The sequence below is a fragment of the Hyla sarda genome, chromosome 1 (assembly GCF_029499605.1).
Source record: "Hyla sarda isolate aHylSar1 chromosome 1, aHylSar1.hap1, whole genome shotgun sequence".
In the NCBI taxonomy this organism is placed as follows: domain Eukaryota; kingdom Metazoa; phylum Chordata; class Amphibia; order Anura; family Hylidae; genus Hyla; species Hyla sarda.
Window position 1 is genome coordinate 96,200,237 of NC_079189.1, and position 22,658 is coordinate 96,222,894.

Genomic DNA, 22,658 nt, shown 5'->3' on the forward strand with positions numbered 1-22,658 from the left:
GAGGGAACAGCATAGGACAGAGTTAATGGGAAGACAGGGACTGCTCCAAGGCCATGCCAATTGAGGGTTGTGCCAACCGGCTGTTGACTGGGAGTGTCAGATGTCACTTGTAATGAAGTGGATGACCGAGTTAACCATTCAATCACGGCAGATGGGTTGCTGGTCGAGACACCACCGCTAGCTGATACCGGGAGCTCAGGTCTCTCGCTGCGACTCCTGCTGCCACTTGCCCCTAGTCTGCTGCGACCTATGCCTACGCCTGATGAATTTAGGCCTCTGCCACTCCTCTGTGCACGTTCTGGCACTTCTCTGCCTGACATGATTAGTGCGAATAGGACGGGAGTACAATATGCTCGACTACACTTAAAACTTAATTTGTCTAGAACAGCAGAAGGTGTGTACTTTTGGCTGGCCTTTCACAGTAAGTAGGCCCTAAAGACTTAAATAGGAACAAAATGGTACACCACTTAGATGTACATACGTGGTATGCACTTATTAGGGGAGTACAAAATGCTCCACTACACTTAAAACAGTATTTGTCTAGAACAGCAGCAGGTGTGTAATTTTGGCAGGCACCACATATGTACACACAGGTTGCACTTAATAGAGGACAATACGCTCTGCCACACAACCTGTATTAGGCACTAATACCAGGTGATTATGGCTTTTAGTGCTCTGCTCACCCTAACTGGCTGGCTACTGTTTGCTTTTCAGTTGTTGTGCACACCAGTGCTGCAGCACACAGTCGCTGTGTAGTACAACCAAAATTGCACTTTCTCTCTCAATCTCTCTCCCTTCCCTATCAGTGCTTCTAGGCTGGATTTGGTCTTGAGGCGAATCGCTGCTGTAAAAATGCTTTTCTGTGCAACACACTACACTGTGTCCCTCTCTATATGCAATAGAACGCTGATGTGACTGGAAGGTGAATCGCTGCTGTAAAAAAAAATTTCTGTGCAACACACACTGCTCTCTGTCCGTCTCTCTCTGCAATAGACTGCTGATGTGACTTGCCGCAAGATGGCTGCCGATTATATAGGGCTGTGACATCACAGGGGTGGCTGGCTCCTGATAGGCTGCATGCTGCATGTGATTCAGGGTTATCCCACCGGCCCGTGTTCCTGCCTTCCCAGAGTTCTTTGCCCCATGTCCTGACATGTGAAGCCACCAACCTAAATGCCTTGGAGCCTGAACTGTATTAAATGGAGTTTAATGAAGCGATTCATGCACTCGGATCGCGGCGATATTTGGATTCGTCAGATTCGATCCGCTCATCCCTAGATGAGACCCACTTCCTCATGACTCATTTCCAATTCCATGATGTTGCTGAAGTCACATAACACGTCAGTAGTATATTAAAACATCAAGTAACAGGCAATCACCAGTGTAGCACAGCGTCATCTATATAACTTGGTTTTCCCCATAGATTTATTACCTGCGCAGTCCAAATCACAATGTATGCTTCTGTCTCTTAATGAGATGGTTGATGGTCCTGCAGTCTGCAAAACATTAAGCAAGAGTCAATGAAGGTCATCTGTCACCGGAGAAATAGGCTGCTCCCGGCTGTTGTAAGTAGCATCATGACAGCGATATATAGACTCAAGGAAGACGCACTGCCAGTTAAACTCTATTTGATGCAGTAATATATCATTAAGCAGTTCTGTTGTGACTACTGTAACTCTCTAACAGACAGGCTCCGTAATTGCTGCACACTGCGCTTTTGAAGGCTGTGATATGATCATTCTAACACTACTGTACAGCCATTTATATTATATGATGCACATGCAACTGATATATGCCTCTAAATAAAAACAGCTATATTATACATGGAACACTCATTTTTCTTTCACCTGCAAAATAATTTTCATCAATAATACATCTGAATTTATAAGTGGATGTAAATTACCTCACAGGCTCATGTAGTGACTCCATTAGCACTGCATATGCCATTCCAATGATAGCTTACTTAAAATTCACTATTATTATGTGAGGACATGATTACTGTATTAGGGCTTACTTATAGAGCACTATTATTATGTGAGGGCACTGTTAATGCATTAGGGCTTACTTAAAGGGGTACTTGACCACAGTACATGACCACAGTGCTCTCTGCTGATGTCTCTATCCATTTTAGTAACTGTCCAGAGCAGCATATGTTTTCTATGGGGATATTCTGCTACTCTGGACAGTTCTTAATATGCAAAGAGGTGTCAGTATAGAGCACTGTGGTCATGATGTCAGTAGAGAGCTCTGTGTTCCAAAAAGAAAATAATTTCCTCTGTAGTATTCAGCAGCTAATAAGTGCTAGAATTAATAAGATTTTTTTAATAGAATTAATTTACAAATCTGTTTAACTTTCTAGGACCAGTTGATAAAAAAAAAAAAAGTTTTCCACCGGAGTACCCCTTTAACCTCTTCAGGACATAGGGCGTATGGATACGCCCTGCATCCCGAGTCCTTAAGGACCGAGGGCGTATCCATACGCCCGTGGGAATTCCGGCCCCCACCGCTAGCCGGTTGGGGACCGGAGCCGGATGCCTGCTGAAATCGTTCAGCAGGCATCCCGGCATATCGCCCAGGGGGGTCATTATGCCCCCCCATGTCGGCGATCGCCGCAGATCGCTGGACAATACAGTCCAGCGATCTGCGGCGATTCCGGGTCAATCGGGTCTCCAGTGACCCGATGACCCGGAATTACTGGCTGTTCGGGGCCGTCTCCGACGGCCCCGAACAGCCATAGCCTGCAGGGGTGAGGTGGCACTGGTGCCACCTCACGATCGCCCTGATTCGTCGGCCGGATTACCGGCCGACCAATCAGGGCGCCTGCTGCGAGTGTCACTCCCGCACCCGCTCTGCCCCTCTTCTGGAGGACGTGAGCGGGTGCGGGACGTGCACCCCGGGTGCTGGGGACCCCCATCCCCGGCGTTAATGTTGGGATCGGGGCCCCAGGAGCAGCGGCGGCGGCGGGACTGACCTGCAGCGTCTGGATCGTTGGAGGTGAGTGACAGCCTCCTGCTGTTGCTTAGCAACAGCTCCCAGCATGCAAAAAGGGCATGCTGGGAGCTGTAGTTATGCAACAGCAGGAGGCAGACCACCACAACTCCCAGCATTCCCTTATGGGCATGCTGGGACTTATGGTTTTGCAACAGCTGGAGGCACATTCTTTCTATGGAAAAGTGTACCTTCAGCTGTTGTATAACTACAACTCCCAGCTTGCACAAACAGCTAAAGTGCATGCTGGGAGTTGTAGTGGTGCATCTGCTAGTTGCATAACTACAACTCCCAGCATGCCCGTTGGCTGTCGGTGACTGCTGAGAGTTGTAGTTTTGCAACAGCTGAAGGCACACTGTTTTTTTGACCTAACTCAGTGTTTCACGACCGGTGTGCCTCCAGCTGTTGCAAACTACAACTCTCAGCAGTCACCGTACACCATGCACCGTACATGCTGGGAGTTGTAGTTTTGCAACAGCTGGAGGCACACTGGTTGTGAAACACTGAGTTAGGTCACAAACTCAGTGATACATAACCAGTGTGCCTACAGTTGTTGCAAAACTGCAACTCTCAGCAGTCACCGACAGCCAACGGGCATGCTGGGAGTTGTAGTTATGCAACAGCTGGATGTCCCCCCCAATGTGAACGTACAGGGTACACTCACATGGGCGGAGGATTACAGTAAGTATTTGGCTGCAAATTTGAGCTGCCGCAAACTTTCTGCTGCAGCTCAAATTGCCAGCGAGAAACTACTGTGAACCCCCGCCCGTGCGACTGTACCCTAAAAACACTACACTACACTAACACAAAAAATAAAATAAAAAGTAAAAAACACTACATATACACATACCCCTATACAGCCCCCCTCCCCTCCCCAATAAAAATGAAAAACGTCTGGTACACCACTGTTTCCAGAACGGAGCCTCCTGCTGTTGCAAAACAACTCCCAGTATTGTCGGACAGCCGTTGACTGTCCAGGCATGCTGGGAGTTTTGCAACAGCTGGAGGCACCCTGTTTGGGAATCACTGGCGTAGAATACCCCTATGTCCACCCCTATGCAAGTCCCTAATTTAGGCCTCAAATGCGCATGGCGCTCTCACTTTGGAGCCCTGTCGTATTTCAAGGCAACAGTTTAGGGTCACATATGGGGTATCGCCGTACTCGGGAGAAATTGTGTTACAAATTTTGGGGGGTATTTTCTGCTTTTACCCTTTTTAAAAATGTAAAATTTTTGGGAAAACAAGCATTTTAGGTAAAAAAAAATTTTTTTTTTTACATATGCAAAAGTCGTGAAACACCTGTGGGGTATAAAGGTTCACTTAACCCCTTGTTACGTTCCCCGAGGGGTCTAGTTTCCAAAATGGTATGCCATGTGGTTTTTTTTTTGCTGTTCTGGCACCATAGGGGCTTCCTAAATGCGGCATGCCCCCAGAGCAAAATTTGCTTTCAAAAAGCCAAATGTGACTCCTTCTCTTCCGAGACCTGTAGTGCGCCAGCAGAGCACTTTTCACCCCCATATGGAGTGTTTTCTGAATCGGGAGAAATTGGGCTTCAAATTTTTAGGGGTATTTTCTGCTATTACCCTTTTTAAAAATAAAAAATTTTGGGGAAAACAAGCATTTTAGGTAAAAATTTTTTTTTTTTTTTTACATTTGCAAAAGTCGGGAAACACCTGTTGGGTATTAAGGTTCACTTTATCCCATGTTACATTCCCCGAGGGGTCTAGTTTCCAAAATGGTATGTGTTTTTTTTTTGCTGTTCTGGCACCATAGGGGCTTCCTAAAGGTAACATGCCCCCCAAAAACCATTTCAGAAAAACGTACTCTCCAAAATCCCCTTGTCGCTCCTTCCCTTCTGAGCCCTCTACTGCGCCCGCCGAACACTTTACATAGACATATGAGGTATGTGCTTACTCAAGAGAAATTGGGCTACAAATACAAGTAAAAATTTTGTCCTTTTACCCCTTGTAAAAATTCAAAAATTGGGTCTACAAGAACATGCGAGTGTAAAAAATGAAGATTGTGAATTTTCTCCTTCACTTTGCTGCTATTCGTGTGAAACACCTAAAGGGTTAAAACGCTGACTGAATGTCATTTTGAATACTTTGAGGGGTGTAGTTTTTATAATGGGGTCATTTATGGGGTATTTCTAATATGAAGACCCTTCAAATCCACTTCAAACCTGAACTGGTCCCTGAAAAATACTGAGTTTGAAAATTTTGTGAAAAATCGGAAAATTGCTGCTGACCGTTGAAGCCCTCTGGTGTCTTCCAAAAGTAAAAACACGTCAATTTTATGATGCAAACATAAAGTAGACATATTGTATATGTGAACACCCAAAAAAAATGTATTCGTAATATGCATTTTCTTTACAAGCAGAGAGCTTCAAAGTTAGAAAAATGCAAAATTTTCAAATTTTTCATCAAATTTACGGATTTTTCACCAAGAAAGGATGCAAGTATCGACAAAAATTTACCACTATGTTAAAGTAGAATATGTCACGAAAAAACAATCTCGGAATCAGAATGATAACTAAAAGCATTCCAGAGTTATTAATGTTTAAAGTGACAGTGGTCAGATGTGCAAAAAACGCTCCGGTCCTTAAGGCCAAAATGGGCTCCGTCCTGAAGGGGTAAAGAGTACCTGACATCAAACTATTTTTTCTAAACTAACTCATATTAAATTCCTTAATTAATCCTACCACCCCTCCTTCCCTTAAAAAATGTTTCCGAGCTTTAAAAAGCTCTGTATCATACCTTTTCCCCTTTCTCCTCAAGTGGGCATTCCCCAGCAGGCACAATGTCACTGAAGCCTGTGAGAGCTGTGCCTTGCCATGCCCCGAATGCATTTCCTGAGTTTGGTCTCCTATCAGGCTGGGAGGAGACCAAACTAACTGTTTGACTTGTGCAGGGAACAGAATAGAGCCACTGTTTTCTTGGTGAAAAATTCAAAAAATTTATGAAAAAATAAAAAAAAATTGCATTTTTTAACATTGAAGCTCTCTGCTAATAAGGAAAATTAATATTTCAAATAAATGATATATTGATTCACATATACAATATGTCTACTTTATGTTTCCATCATAAAGTTGACATGTTTTTAGTTTTGGAATTTTCCAATTTTTCCCAAAATTTTCTAAACAGAAATTTTTCATGGACCAGTTCAGTTTAGAAGCGGATTTGAAGGGCTTTCATATTAGAAATACCCCATAAAGGACCCCATTATAAAAACTTCCCCCCCTTAAAGTATTCAAAAGGACATTCAAAAGGTTTGTTAACCCTTTAGGTGTTTCACAGGAATAGCAGCAAATTGAAGGAGAAAATTCAAAATCTTCATTTTTTACACTTGCATGTTCTTGTAGACCCAGTTGTTGAATTTTTACAAAGGGTAAAAGTAGAGAAATCTTCCTAAAATGTGTAACCCAATTTCTCTCGAGTAAGAAAATACCTCATATGTGTATGTCACGTGTTTGGCGGGTGCAGTAGAGGACTCAGAAGGGAAGGGGCGAAATGGTTTTTGGGGGGCATGTCACATTTAGGAAGCCCCTATGGTGCCAGAACAGCAAAAAAAAACTCACATGGCATACCATTTTGGAAACTATACCCCTCAAGGCACATAATAAGGGGTCCAGTGAGCCTTAACACCCCACAGGTGTTTGACAACTTTTCATTAAAGTTGGATGTGTAAATAATCATTTTTTTTTTCACTAAAATGCTAGATTTCCCTCAAATTTAAAATTTTTACAAGGGATAATAGGACAAAATGTTTGTAACCCCATCTCTTCTGAGTATGGAAATACCCCATGTGTGGATGTCAAGTGCTCTGCTGGCGCACTACAATGCTCAGAAGAGAAGGAGTCACATTTGGCTTTTATAAAGCAAATTTTGCTGAAATAGTTTTTGGGGAGCATGTCACATTAAAGAAGCCCCTATGGTGCCAGGACAGCAATACAAAAACCCACATGGCATAGTATTTTGAAACTACACACCTCAAGGCACGTAACAAGGGGCCCAGTTAGCCTTAACTCCCCATAGCTGTTTCGACGACTTTTCGTTAAAGTTGGATGTGTAAATTATTATTTTTTTCACAAAAATGCTAGTTTTCCCTCAAATGTAAAATTTTTACAAGGTATAATAGGACAAAATGCCCCACAAAATTTGTAACCCCATTTCTTCTGAGTATGGAAATACCCCATGTGTCGACGTCAAGTGCTCTGCTGGCGAACTACAATGCTCAGAAGAGAAGGAGCGCCATTGAGGTTTTTTTTAAAGAGAATTTGATTGGAATGAAAGGAGACCATGTAGTGGCTGAACGACACAGCCTGGAGGTGGCGGAAGCATGAGGATACCATATAGTGGAAGAATGAGCTCAGGCCTCTTGCTGCAAATCCTGCTGCCACTCACCCCTGGTCTACTGCGATCTCTACCACCACCTGATGAATTTAGGCCTCTGCCACTCCTATGAGTACGTCATGGCACTTCTCTGCCTGACATACTTAGTGCGTATATGAGGGGAGGACAATACGCTCCACTATGCTTAAAACAATATTTGTCTACAACACCAGCATGTGTGTACTTTTGGCTGGCCTTTCACAGTATCTAGGCCTTGAAAGGGGTACTCCCACCCTAGACATCTTATCCCCTATCCAAAGGATAGGGGATAAGATGTCCGATCATGGGGATTCCGCCGCTGGGGACCCCCACATTATTGCATGCGGAACCCACCTGTTTTTTCACCGGCACCGCAGGAGGGTCTGAGTCGCGACTACGGGAACGGAAGTCCGTGACATCAGGACTCCGCCCCCGTTTGACGTCACGTCCGTCCCCTCAATGCAAGTCTATGGGAGGGGACGGGCGTGATGTCACACGGGGGCGGAGTCCTGACATCACGGACTTCCGTTCCCGTAGTCGCGACTTGGACCCTCCACCGATTCTGGTGAAAAAACAGGTGGGTGCCGCATGCAATAATGCGGGGGTCCCCAGTGGCAGAACCCCCGCGATCAGACATCTTATCCCCTTTCCTTTGGATAGGGGATAAGATGTCTACGGTGGCAGTACCCCTTTAACCCCTTAAGGACGCAGGGTTTTTCAGTTTTTGCATTTTTGTTTTTTCCTCCTTACATTTTAAAAATCATAACCCTTTCAATTTTCCACTTAAAGATCTATATTATGGCTTATTTTTTGCGCCATCAATTCTACTTTGCAGTGACATTGGTCATTTTACCCAAAAATCCACGGCAAAACGGAAAAAATAATAATTGTGCGACAAAATCGAAGAAAAAACGCCATTTTGTAATTTTTGGGGGCTTCCGTTTCTACGCAGTGCCTATTTCGGTAAAAATGACACCTTTTCATTATTTTGTAGGTCCATACGGTTAAAATGGTACCCTACTTATATAGGTTTCATTTTGTCGTACTTATGGAAAAAATCATAACTACATGCAGGAAAATTTATACGTTTATACGTCCTCTTCTGACCCCTATAACTTTTTTATTTTTCCACATACAGGGTGGTATGAGGGCTAATTGTTTGCGCCGTGATCTGAAGTTTTTATCGGTACCATTTTTGTTTTGATCAGACTTTTTGATCACTTTTTATTAATTTTTTAATGGAATAAAAAGTGACCAAAAATACGCTTTTTTGGACTTTGGAATTTTTTTACGTGTACGCCATTGACCGTGCGGTTTAATTAATGATATATTTTTATAATTCGGACATTTACACACATGGCAATACCACATATGTTTATTTTTATTTTTATTTACACTGTTTTTTTTTATGGGAAAAGGGGGGGTGATTCAAACTTTTATTAGGGAAGGGGTTAAATGATCTTTATTAACACTTTTTTTTTACTTTTTTTTTTTTGCAGTGTTATAGCTCCCATAGGGACCTATAACAGTGCTCACAGTGATCAGTGTTATCGGCACTTGACTGCTCCTGCCTGGATCTCAGGCACGGAGCAGTCATTCACCGATCCGACACTGAGGAGGCAGGTAAGGGCCCTTCCGGTGTCCTGTAAGCTGTTCGGGATGCCACTGTTCCGAACAGCCCGACTGAGCAGCCGGGATACTTTCACTTTCGCTTCAGACGCGGCGGTCAGCTTTGATCACCGTGTCTGAAGGGTTAATACAGGGCATCACCGCGATCGGTGATGTCCTGTATTAGCCGCGGGTCCCGGACGTTGATGCCCGCCGGGACTGACCTGATATGACTGCGTGACCCCGCGGCATATCGCGGGAGCCGGCGGAGGACGTAAATATACGTCCTTCGTCGTTAAAGGGGTTATCCAGGAAAAAACTTTTTTTTCTATATATCAACTGGCTGCAGAAAGGTAAACAGATTTGTAAATTAATTCTATTAAAAATCTTAATCCTTTCAGTACTTATGAGCTGTTGGAGTTGAGTTGTTCTTTTCTGTCTAAGTGCTCTCTGATGACACGTGTCTCGGAAACCGCCCAGTTTAGAAGCAAATCGCCATAGCAAACCTCTTCTACTCTGTGCAGTTCCCGAGACAAGCAGAGATGTCAGCAGAGAGCACTGTTGCCAGACAGAAAACAAGAACTCAACTTCAGCAGCTGATAATTATTGAAAGGATTAAGAGTTTTTAATAGAAGTAATTTACAAATCTAACTTTCTGGAGCCAGTTGATAAAAATAAAAAAAAGTTTTTTCCTGGAATACCCCTTTAACATGAACAAAACGATACACCACTTAGATATACGTATGTGGTGTGCCCTTATAAGGGGAGGACAATGCGCTCCAGTACGCTTACAACAGTATTTGTCTACAACACCAGCAGGTGTGTACTTTTGGGTGGCCTTTCACAGTAATTAGGCCCTTAAGACTTTAACAGGAACAAAATGGTACACCCCTTAGATATACGCACAGGTTACACTTAATAGAGGATAATACTCTTTAGTGCTCTGCTCACCTTAACTGGCTGGCCACTATTATCTTTTCAGTAGTTGTACACACCAGTGCTGCAGCACACAGTCGCTGTGTAATACACCCACAATTGCACTTTCTCTCTCAATCTTACTCCCTTCCCTATCAGTGCTTCTAGGCTGGATTTGGGCTCAAGTTGAATCACTGCTGTAATACACCCACAATTACACTTTCTCTCTCAATCTCTCTTCCTTCCCTATCAGTGCTTCTTGGCTGTATTTGGGCTTGAGGTGAATTGCTGCTGTAAAAATGTGTTTCTGTGCCACACACTGCTCTCTGTCCCTCTCTGCAATAGAACGCTGATGTGACTGGCCGCAAGATGGCTGTTGATGATATAGGGGTGGTTGGCTGCTGATAGGCTGCATTCTGCATGTGATTCAGCATCATCTTGTATGTAGTGATTGTTATCTTGATGTCCTCCCTGTTGTTTGCTGCTATTTATATGTAATGCGCTGGCTTATGTAGAGCACTTTACTTTGCTTTGGACTGAAGTCAATTTCTGTTTATTTAAAGTTTACATATGTCCGACTCCTTGACACAGGGTAGTTCCCTTTTTTCGCCTGAGTGAGATTCTTCTCTGTTTGAATTTCATGACACAATGTTCAGGTGAATTTATATGTTTTTATCCCTATAAAATATGTTTATTTGTTCAATATAGATTATTGTGACTCAATATTTTCTTGATGTTTTGTCCAAAAAGAAGAGACACCCCTCTGTAGACAGCTATGTCAGGACAGGTTCTTGTCCTTTTCCAGTTCAGAGCAGGATATGCCAGCAGGCAGTCTCCAGAAGAAGAAACAATATTACTCAAGAGATAACTAATTTTTTCTAATTACTATTTTTTCTTATTAAAGAATTTAAAAAAAAAAAAAAAAAAACAACAACATATCACCTGTGGCCGAGGTCTCTTGTGCATCTCAGTAGAAGGGGCTCTTAAGGAAGCGGAATAGGATGTTCTTGGTGAAAAAGATCCTGGTAAAATAAACAAAATGCACATTATCATTACTAATAGGACCATCATGTCCTACACAATTGGACTGTTTAGTTGAAATGTAGTTAAACACAATGCATTAAATAAGCAGTAATAAATTACAATGTTAATGTAAGTATGTGCATATCATATTCTACTAGTAGACATTTCTGTTTTAGTAAATAATTGTATCGCCTATAAAAAAAAAAAAAAAAAAAAAAACAGAACAATCTGGCTACCTAGCTAGCAACCCTCCTATCTGGATGTGCAGCATTTCTTTCTCTGAACCAGACAGCAGAATACCTTGGGCCAGCCGTGGTCAAATGTATGTCCCTATTTGGTCTTAAAGGGGTTATCCAGGAATAGAAAAACACAGCTAATTTCTTTCCAAAACAGCTCCACGTCTCTCCCCAGGTTGGGTGTGGCTTTACAACTTGATACCATTCACTTCAATGGAACTGAGCTGCAGAACCATACCCAATCTGGAGACAGACGACAGACAGGGAGTGGTTTTTGATAGGAAGAAGTTTTGATTTTGTAATCCTGGATAACCCCTTTAAACTGTTCAATCATTACTTTGTAGATACACACCCCTTTAACTAGGGGAATGGTAACACTCAGCATTCAATTTACAAATTTCTATGAGGAATAACAGAAATGGTATGCAGCATTGGAAGAAAACATGCTACAGAATTGTTACTTAACCTGTTCAGGACGTAGGGCGTATGCATACGCCCGTGGGAATTCCGGTCCCCGCCGCTAGCCGGTTGGGGACCGGACGGGGATGTCTGCTGAAATCATTAAGCAGGCATCCCGGCACATTGCCGAGGGGGGATCCTGAGACCTCCCCATGTCGACGATCGCAGAAAATCGCATGTCTATTCAGACATGCGATTTTCTGCTATTCCGGGCTGATCGGTTCTCTGGTGACCCGATCGCCCGGAAAATAGGGATGATCAGATTTGTCAGTGACTGCCCTGATCATCCTGAGGGATAGGAGCAAGATTGCAGTGCTGCTATCTCCTCCTATCCCCTGCCATTAGTCAGAAAGGAATTCTGACCAATGGCAGTGCATGACAGGGGGTTGCCATGGAACCCCCCCCCCCCCCACTCTGCCCAACCCTGGATGTCGGGCAGAACAGGGGGAGAAGATGGTGGCCGTTACCTGACCAGAAGATGCCGTGGGGACCGCCGATCATAGGTGGAGACAGTGGAGATCAGTGGCGCAGGTAGGGAAGCGAAGGTGGGGGGGGGAGGAAGGGGGCAGTAAAGCGATCTTTACTGCTGCCTTTCTAGTGGTTGCCAAACTGCAACTCCCAGCATGCCCAGACAGCCAAAGGCTGTTTGGGCATGATGGGAGTTGTAGTTTTGCAACATCTGGAGGGTCAAAGTTTGGAGACCACTATTACAGTGGTGCCCAAACGGTGGCCCTCCAGATGTTGCCAAACTACAACTCTCAGCATGCCTAGACTGCCCAGGCATGCTGGGATTTGTAGTTCTGTAACATCTGTCCCTTCAGATTTTGCAATTTTCATGAAAATTTTCAAAATTGCTGCTATACTTTGAAGCCCTATAATTTTTTCAAAAAGTAAAAATATGTCCATTTTAAGATGCCAACATAAAGTAGATGTATTGTATTTATGAATCATTATAAAGTTTATTTTGAATATCCATTTTCCTTACAAGCAGAGAGCTTCAAAGTTAGAAAAATGCTAAATTTTCAAAATTTTCATGAAATTTGGGGATTTTTCACCAAGAAAGGATGCAAGTAATGACGAAAATTTACCACTAAAATAAAGTAGAATAGGTCACGAAAAAACAATCTCAGAATCAGAATAATCGGTAAAAGCATCTTAGAGTTATTAATGCTTAAAGTGACGGTGGTCAGAATTACATAAAAGGGCTGCGTCCTTAAGGTGAAAATGAGCTGCGTCCTTAAGTGGTTAATAAGGACCAGACTTCTGACTTCCCGGGTTGTTTTTTTTTTTATTTAATTTTTTGTATGCGCATCAGATACAGTAAATAAAACTTACTTTCAAAATGATGCAAAGAACCTTCTCTTTTCTCCAGTGGAAATGACACAGTAGGAAGGTGATTCAACACCAATGAATAGTTTTTTGTTGTATAAGAAGTTGAAGGCCTATCCTGAGTGAGATGCACCACAATCATACATTTGCCCTAAAAAAAAGATAGATAGATGCTGCTATGTTTTCATACATATTTAGTGTAAGAAATGTGATAATCTTTAGAGAGATAGCTAGATAAACATCACTACTATAGGTACCGTGTATATGCTGGATATTTTATTCATCTATCTTCATGGAAGGGATAGATATGAGATAGATAGATAGATAGATAGATAGATAGATAGATAGATAGATAGATAATTTAAAACAATTTTGAAGAACAGCACATGCATCAAGTTAATGCAAAGGTGCACTCGGGTACAGGATCCTTGGTTAAGGGCTTTCTATGTAGGAAAACTGCAGAACATCAATGTCCATAAAACAAGAATAGAAGTTTTATTCCATCACCAGCAGTGTTACAGGAGAGATAAATTTCAGCAGCCTAGAAAGATAGATAGGTAAATAGATAGATAGATATGAGACAGATAAAAGATAGATATAAATAAGGCTGTGTTTACTACAAAACTATAAAAATGGCAATGTTTCTGTTCATTTCTTAGCCTTCCTCAAGAACATTTTTGACTGCTCTCTTCTTTCTAGTGCATAGTTAACTAGACTTGAATTGGTTTCTCTGTACCTACCGATTTCACTGCCACTAAGGATGAAGATTTGGTGCTGTCCACAACAACTGTTGTCCCGGCCCTATAAAGAAAGTGCATGTGCACAATGCAGGGTATCAATAAACTATTCATAGGTATTATCTAGGTGACAATGAAAGGCTATATTTGACAAAGTTGCTTTTAACATCTTGTGCTTTGTCAATATATCTGGATTTTTCCAAAGCATTTGATATGGAGCCACATAAAAGGTTGGTGCATAAAATGAGAAGGATCGGGCTGGGGGACAATGTGTGTAAATGGGTAAGTAATTGGCTCAGTGATAGGAAACATAGGGTGGTTATTAATGGTACTTATTCTGATTGGGTGACTGTTACTAGTGGGGTACCACAGGGGTCCGTCTTGGGTCCTGTTCTGTTTAATATATTTATTAATGACCTTGCAGAGGGGTTGAATAGTAAAGTAACAATTTTTGCAGATGATACTAAACTCTGTAAAGTGGTAAACACAATAGAGGACAGTGCACTGTTACAACTGGATCTGGATAGGTTAGAGGTTTGGGCTGGGAAATGGCAAATGAGGTTCAACACTGATAAATGTTAGGTAATGCACATGGGGAGGAAAAATCCGAGCTGGGATTATGTATTAAATGGGAGAACACTTGGGGCGACTGACATAGAAAAAGACTTAGGAGTCTTAGTTAACAGTAAATTTAGCTGTAGTGACCAGTGTCGGGCAGCTGCTGCCAAGGCTAATAAAATCATGGGGTGCATCAATAGAGGCATAGATGCCCACGACAAGGAAATAATTCTACCACTGTACAAATCGCTAGTCAGACCACACATGGAATACTGTGTACAGTACTGGGCACCAGTGTACAAGAAAGATATAGTGGAGCTGGAGAGGGTTCAAAGACAGGCAACCAGGGTAATACGGGGAATGGGAGGACTACAGTACCCAGAAAGATTATCAGAATTAGGGTTATTTAGTTTAGAAAAAAGAAGGCTTAGGAGCGACCTAATAACTATGTATAAATATATCAGGGGGCCATACAGAGATCTCTCCCATGATCTATTTATACCTAGGACTGTATCTATAACAAGGTGGCATCCTCTACGTTTAGAGGAAAGAAGGTTTCTACACCAGCACAGACGGGGGTTCTTTACTGTAAGAGCAGTGACACTGTGGAATTCTCTCCCGGAGGAGGTGGTCATGGTGAACTCTGTAAAAAAAGTTCAAAACGGGTCTGGATGCATTTTTGGAGAGTAATAACATCGCTGGTTATGTGTACTAGATTTATAGGAACAGAACGTTGATCCAGGGATTTATTCTGACTGCCATATTTGGAGTCGGGAAGGAATTTTTACCTCTAGTATGAGGGTTTTTTGCCTTCCTCTGGATCAACTCAGTAGGGACTCAGTAGGGATATAGGTTGAACTCGATGGACTCTGGTCTTTTTTCAACCTGATGAACTATGTTACTATGTTACCTCTTAACTAGTAACCAATCAGGACTGAACTATGTTTCTTAAAAGAGTAGTCCAGCTTAGAAATATGAATCCCCTGTCCAAAGGATAGGGGATAAGTGTCAGATTGTGGCCGGTCCGACCGCTGGGATTCCTTGAGATCTGCTGGCGCCGGGCAGGAGATTGCAACTGCTGGGACCCCCCACAATCTGACATTTATCCCCTATCCTTTGGATATGGAATACATTTTTCTAAGCTGGATAACCCTTTTAAATTGCAATGAAAAGATTAATTGTGAATGGTTTATATGGGTAGCAAGTCCGATTTCAATAAATGAGACCCATAACCTACACAGAATTTCTGATACCTACATAACACGCAGAGAACATGTTTACCATGGTGCACATTTCATAGAACTGTGTTTTCAGTATATTAATAGTCCTGTTTTATCCCTTGTTCGGTGGAAAAGTAATTCCTGACCTTTAAATAATTTAAATAAAAAGCAAAGTAATAAACAGATATAACCGTACATTGGCAAAATAATATAGAATAATGAATTAAGGGAAAAAAATGCCATTTATAGCAGTAATGCATTATGTCAGCATGATGTCAGTCTGCCATTGTGCTGCATCCTGTAAGCAACATTACAACTAAGCAAAATATAAAATAAAGAAAATAATATAAATTCCAGGAAACAGCCATAAACAGGAAATAACCCTCAATGGCATTAATAAAGCACACAATTGCTCATCTATCTTGTTTTTCTACTTATATTGCATTATCCTGTTTATTTGTTTACCCAGTTAAAATTATTTACAAAATGGGGAAACACTGGGAGCAATCATCTGGAATAAAAAGAGCACTTTATTCCATCCTCTTGTGGTCTTTTAGATATCTCTAAATATGTGAAATATCTTGAAATATTTAGAATCTTGAATATGGACTTCTACACCAATGTAATACTTCCGTTTCAGCTGACAGGAACACTGGTGGATGTGGATCCGCTGGACCTGTGTGGCAGATGACATGGGTCTACCAGGGAGCGGAGTCTAAGGTGCTGCTGGTTTTCACCAGAGCCTGCCACAAAGCAGGATGGACTTGCTGCAGCAGGTGGCACCCAGGTCGCTACCTCTGGCATGGCTCGACCACACAGGCAGCTGAGGAATGCGAGGCACAGGTAGGATACGGTCACTCGTGGTCAGGATAGCAGAAGGTCAGGGCAGGTGGCACAGTAGCATAGTCAGGAACATAGCAAGATGTCAGTAGGCAGGCAGCAAAGAAGCAAGGTCAGGTCACAGAGCAAGGGGTATGTTACACGGCAAGGCAATACACTGGAACGCTTTCTCTCAAGCACTAGGGCAACAAAGATCTAGCAGGGAAGTGTGGGAGGTGGAGGAATTTATTAAGTAAGCACAGGTGTTAATTAATGGGCGCACTGGCCCTTCAAATTTCAGAGCTCTGGCACGCGCACGCCCTAAGGGATGGGGACACACGTGCCGAAGCACAGAAGCAGAGGGGAGTGCAGGAGGAGCAGGTGGTGAGTGACGGTCTGGGATTCACATGTGGGCGGGTCCCGCAATGTGAATCTCAGCCCCGCAGGCGGCAGCAGGAGACGGGGCCATGTACTCACGGCCAGCGTGTGCGGCTGGAGCGCTAAACATGACAGTACCCCCCCCCCCTTTGATCACCCCCTCTTTTTACGGTTCAGAAAACTCATGAGAAGGTCACGGTTCTGAATATTCTCCTCTGGCTCCCAAGATCTCTCCTCAGGACCATAACCCTCCCAGTCAAACAGAAGAAAATTGTTTACCTCTCACAGTCTTTGAGGCCAGAATCTCTTTAACCTTGTAGATGTCAGAAGAGCCAGAGACAGGCGTGGGGACAAGATTCTTTTGAGAAAATCTATTAATGACAAGAGGCTTGAGGTGTGAGATGTGGACGGAATTGGGAATACGTAATATACCGTATATACTCGAGTATAAGCCGAACCAAATATAAGCCGAGGCCCCTAATTTCATCCCAAAAACCCAGGAAAAGTTATTGACTCGACTATAAGCCTAGGGTGGGAAATACATCATCCCCCATGTAATCATCCCCCCCTGTCATCATCCAGACCCCCGTCATTAACACCCCCGTCATCATCACCCTGTCATCATCCCCCCCTTCATCATCCCCCCTTCATCATCACCGCCTGCCATCATCCCACCCCCCCCCCTTCATCATCACCGCCTGTCAATCCAGTGGTCTTCAACCTGCGGACCTCCAGATGTTGCAAAAGTACAACTCCCAGCATGCCCGGACTGCCCGGCTGTCCGGGCATGCTGGGATAGTTTTCTACTCACCTCCCCTCGGTGGGAAGGAAGGGTGAGCTGGTCCGGGCAATCTATGCTGCAGGGACCGTCCGGTGGGGAGGGTTAGTCGTTCCGGGCTGTCCATCTTCACCAGGGGGGCCCTCTTCTCTGCCCCGGGACCGGCCCCGGGCTAGTAAAGTTGCCTTGACGACAACGCAGAGGGACGTTTGTCCCTGCGCATGAACGTCCCTGTGCGTGATCGTCAAGGCAACGTCACTAGTCCGGGGCCGGGCCCGGAGTGGAGAAGAGGGCCCCCCCCCGGTGAAGATGGACAACCCGGAACGACTAACCCTCCCCACCGGACGGTCCCTGCAGCATAGATGGCCCGGACCAGCTCAGCCTTTCTTCCTACCGAGGGGATGTAAGTAGAAAATTAAAGGGGGGGGGGGGGTCTGGATGATGATGAAGGCCGCAGTGCTGGGAGTTGTAGTTTTGCAAGATCTGGAGGTCCGCAGGTTGAAGACCACTGAGAAGGGATTGACAGGTGGAGAGGGGGTGTTTTCAGCACGAAAAATCGTGCTGAAAAACTCGGCTTATACTAGAGTATATACGGTAGCAGGCAGACAGAGTTTGTAGGAGACATGATTCCATTTTTTGCAGAACCTGAAAGGGACCAAGGTAGCGAGGTCCAAGCTTATAGCAGGGAATCTTGAAGCGGATGAACTTGAAGGAAAGCCACACCATGTCACCAGGAGAAAAGGATGGAGGAGGTCTTCTACTCTTATCAGCTTGCGCTTTCATGCTTGATGAAGCCTGAGATAACGACTGATGAGTTTGTTGCCAGATGGTAGAGAAGTCACGGACCAGCTCATCAACAGCATGCACCATGAAGGAAACTGGGAGTGGAAGAGGAGAACAGGGATGGTGTCCGTAGACAACAAAGAAGGGAAGAAGGGAGATGACTTCATGGACTCGGAATCCTTCTGATTATATGAGAATTTTGCCCAGGGAAGGAGGTCGACCCAATCGTCTTGGCGAGCAGAAGCAAAATGCCGAAGACAAGTCTTGAGAATTTGATTAACCCTCTCCACCTGACCGTTGGAATGAGGGTGGTAGGTCGAGGGTGGAAAAGCAATCTACCACAACCCAAATTACAGTGTATTACGAGATTCTGGCAAATCAGTGATGAAATCCATGGCAATATGGGACCAGGGAGTCTCCGGAAGTGGTAAAGGCTGTAAAAGTCCGGCAGGTCTCTGCCGAGAAGTTTTGTCATGGGCACAAGTATCACAGGAACTGACAAAATCAGAAACATCACGTTCAAGATGAGGCCACCAGTAGTGCCGATAGATTAGTAGTAGAGTCTTACGTATTCCAGGATGACCTACTGTCAAGGAAGAATGACGCCATTTCAGTACCTTGCGTCTCAGTCTGGGGGTCACAAAGGATTTTCCCGGAGGAACATGCTGAATTTTGGCAGGAGCGGCAGAAATCAAATGGTCAGGAGGAATAATATGCCTAGGCGTGGGGTCCAAACCAATGACATCAGAGGACCTGGAGAGAGCATCTGCCCTGATGTTCTTGTCTGCTGGTGTCTGCTGGATGGAAGTGAAGAAATTGAACCTAGAAAAGAACAAAGAAAACCTTGCCTGGTGGGGGTTCAAACGCTGAGCAGACTGTAGGTATAGAAGATTCTTATGATCAGAGTAGATGCTGACCAGATGAGAAGATCCTTCCAAAAGAGGTTGCCGTTCCTCCAATGCTAGCTTGATAGTGAGGCGTTCACAATCTCCAATTCCTCTAATTCCTCTCAGCAGGAGAGAAGGTCTTGGAGAAGAACCCACAAGTTACAGTCTTGCCCCTGGCGTTTTTCTGAGTAAGAATTGCACCAGCTCCAACAGATGAGGCCTCAACCTCCAAAGCAAAGGGCCTCTCCGGATCTAGTCTTGTAAGCACAGGAGCAGAGGCAAACGCTGACTTTAAGCGGGAGACAGCCTCATGTGGCCAAGACTTAGGATTAGAAGCATTTTTAGTGAGAGCTACAATTGGAACAACCAAGTAAGAAAAGTGTGGGATAAACTGACGATAATAGTTAGAGAATCCCAGAAAGCGTTGAATAGCATGTAGGCCCGAAGGACGAGGACAATCCAATACGGCAGACAATTTATCTGGATCCATCTGCAGGCCTTGATGAGAGACAATGTAGCCAAGAAACGGAAGACTAGATTTCTCAAATAGGCATTTCTCCAGTTTGGCGTAGAGATGACTCCTCCGTAGACACTGAAGAACGAAACGAACATGAGAACGATGCTCCTCTAATTGGTAGAGAAGATCAGGATGTCATCAAGGTATACGACAACACAGGTGTAGAGAAGATCACGGAAGATATCATTGACAAACTCTTGAAAAACTGCTGGAGTATTGCAGATACCAAAAGGCATTGTGAGATACTCAAAATGTCCATCACAAGTATTGAAGGCAGTTTTCCATTCATCTCCCTTGCGGATACGAATGAGGTTATATGCTCCACGTAAGTCCAATTTGGAGAAGACTTTGGCACCTCGGAGGTGGTCAAAAAGTTCAGATATAGGAGGTAGTGGGTAACGATTCTTGACTGTGATTTTATTAAGATCCCGGTAGTTAATGCATGGACAGAGTGAGCCATCCCCCTTCCCCACAAAGAAGAAACCTGCTCCAGCGGGAGAGGAGGGCTAACGGATAAATCCCTTTTGGATATTCTCCTGGATATACTCAGCCATGGCTTTGGTCTCAGGAACTGATAAAGGATAAATCCTTCTATGAGGAGTAGTACAAGGCAGAACATCTATAGACTCAGCCTGCTTCTTGCAGAAGACATCAGCAAAATCTTGATAAGGTGGCGGCAGGCCAGGAAAAGGAGGAAGACGAGGAACAACTTTAAGCTGAACTGGTTGAAGGCAAAGATTTTGACAGGATTGTCCCCAGCGAATAATTTCTCCAGTTCTCCAATACAGTTTCAGAGAATGGTGTTGCAACCAAGGAAGGCCAAGAAGAATCTCAGAAGTACAGTGTGGCAGAACATAGAATTCAATCTTTTCTTTATGCAATACACCCACTTGCACGACAAGAGATTCGGTATGAAAGTGAACCATACAGTTCAGATTTTGTCCATTAACTGAGGAGATGAACAAGGGCTTGGCAAGCCAAGTGACAGGTAGATGATACTTGTGGACCAGAGAAGCATCAATAAAGTCACCTGCGTATCCAGAGTCCAAAAATGCTGTAGCGCAGAGGGAAGACTTAGCTGAAGCGAAGACTTGTACAGCAAGGAGAGGTAGTATTCACGAGGAGAGGTAGTATTCACACCCAGGGACGTCTCTCCCATGTACCCTAGGTGCGAGCATTTCCCGGACACTGTGGACGAACAGTACAGTCCTTGAGGAAGTGCTCCGGGCTAGCACAATACAAGCACAAATTCTCACTGCATTGTCGTGACCTCTCTTGTTTTGTAAGACGAGAACAATCCACTTGCATAGCCTCTTCGGCAAGCGGCGCAGGAAACTGTAGAGGTGGACACTGAAACATGGGTGCCAGGCGAGGATATCTCTGCGTTCGGACAGGTTCCCTCTCTAAACGCAGTTCTTCCTGCCTCTCAGCAAAATGCACATCAATACGTGTGGCCAAGGGAATATGTTCAGTTAAAGAAGATGGAGGATCACGTGCTGCGAGGGCATCTTTAATCCTGTTTGACAGTCCTTTTTTTAATATGGCACACAAGGCCTCATCATTCCATGCTAGTTCTGAGGCTAGAGTGCGGAATTGAACCACGTAGTCACCAATGGAATAATTCCCCTGAGAGAGGTTCAGCAAAGCCGTTTCAGCTGAGTAGGCACATGAGGGTTCCTCAAAGACACTGCAAAATTCTGCCAAGAAAGCTGACAAGTTGGAGGATACCGGGTCACCGCGGTCCCAAAGGGGTGTAGCCCAGGCCAGGGCTTTTCCGGACAGTAGGCTAATGACAAAGGCCACCTTTGCACGTTCTGTTGGAAACTGTTCAGACATGAGCTCCAATTGCATGGAACACTGTGTAACGAAGCCTCTGCAAAACTTGGAATCCCCATCATACTTAGAATGTGAAGGCAGACATAGCTGGGAGCCAGAAGACACTGCAGGAACTGGTGGAGGGAGTGGGACATGTTGCGGTTGCTGCTGCTGTTGTTGCTGCATGGACAATAGCTGTTGCATCATAGCAGATAGTTGGGTAAGTTGCTGTGCCTGTCGAGCCAACTGCTGAGACTTACATACCACAACGGAGGGAAGATCCGCGACTTCAGGCAGGGGTACCTCAGCGGGATCCATGGGCAGATCTTTCTGTAACACTCACGTTTCAGCAGACAGGAAAACCGGTGGATGTGGATCCGCTGGACCTGTGTGGCAGATGACTCAGACAGAGGGATAAGGCAGCTCGTAGTCAGGATAACAGAATGCCAAGGCAGGCAGCATAGTAGCGTAGTCAGGACATAGAAGGAGGTCAGTAGGCAGGCAGCAGAGGAGCAAGTCATAGAGCAAAGCAGTGTGGCAGATGACACGGACCGTACCAGGGAGCGGAGTCCGAGGTGTCACTGGTTTTCACCAGAGCCCACCGCAAAGCGGGATGGACTTGCTGTGGAAAACAGCACCCATGTCACTACCCCTGGCACGGCTCAACCACACAGGCAGCTGAGGAATGCGAGGCACAGGTAGGATACGGCAACTTGTGGTCAGGATAGCAGAAGGTCAGGGCAGGTGGCACAGTAGCATAGTAAGTAACGTAGCAAGAGGTCAGTAGGCAGGCGGCAAAGGAGCAAGGGGTATGATACACTGCAAGGCAATACACTGGAACGCTTTCTCTCAGGCACTAGGGCAACAAAGATCCGGTAAGGAAGTGTGGGATGGGGAGGATTTTATTAAGTGAGCACAAGTGTTACTTAATTTATGGGCGCACTGGCCCTTTAAATTTCAGAGCTCCGGCACACGCACGCCCTAATGGATGGGGACATGCGCGCCGGAGCAGGGAAGACGAGGGGAGTGCAGGAGGAGCAGGTGGTGAGTGATGGGCTGGGATTCGCATGCGGCCGCATCCCGCAATGTGAATCCCAGGTCTGCCGGCAGCAGCAGGAGACGGAGCCATGCGCTCACGGCAAGCGCGTGCGGCCAGAGCGCTAAAAATGACAACCATAAACAAAAAGCTCTGCTCCAAAGTCCCTCTGTGTTTACCTGTGCAATTGCATTTGCTGAAT

At 44.6% G+C, this 22,658-nt stretch overlaps 1 protein-coding gene across 3 annotated transcripts in view; it reads right to left on the reverse strand.

Annotated features, from left to right (window-relative positions):
* LOC130302034 (uncharacterized) overlaps positions 1-22,658 on the reverse strand; it is a 147,347-nt gene that overhangs the window by 43,282 nt on the left and 81,407 nt on the right. For all 3 annotated transcript variants that reach the window (XR_008852373.1, XM_056551663.1, XM_056551664.1), the window contains 4 exons: positions 13,669-13,729; positions 12,935-13,079; positions 10,824-10,903; positions 1,433-1,496 (listed from right to left, as the gene is read on the reverse strand). Coding sequence is in view for 2 of the 3 variants with exons in the window: in XM_056551663.1 (XP_056407638.1) it covers positions 1,433-1,496; positions 10,824-10,903; positions 12,935-13,079; positions 13,669-13,729 (350 nt within the window). In the remaining variant the exon portion in view is untranslated. The remainder of the gene's footprint in view (positions 1-1,432; positions 1,497-10,823; positions 10,904-12,934; positions 13,080-13,668; positions 13,730-22,658) is intronic.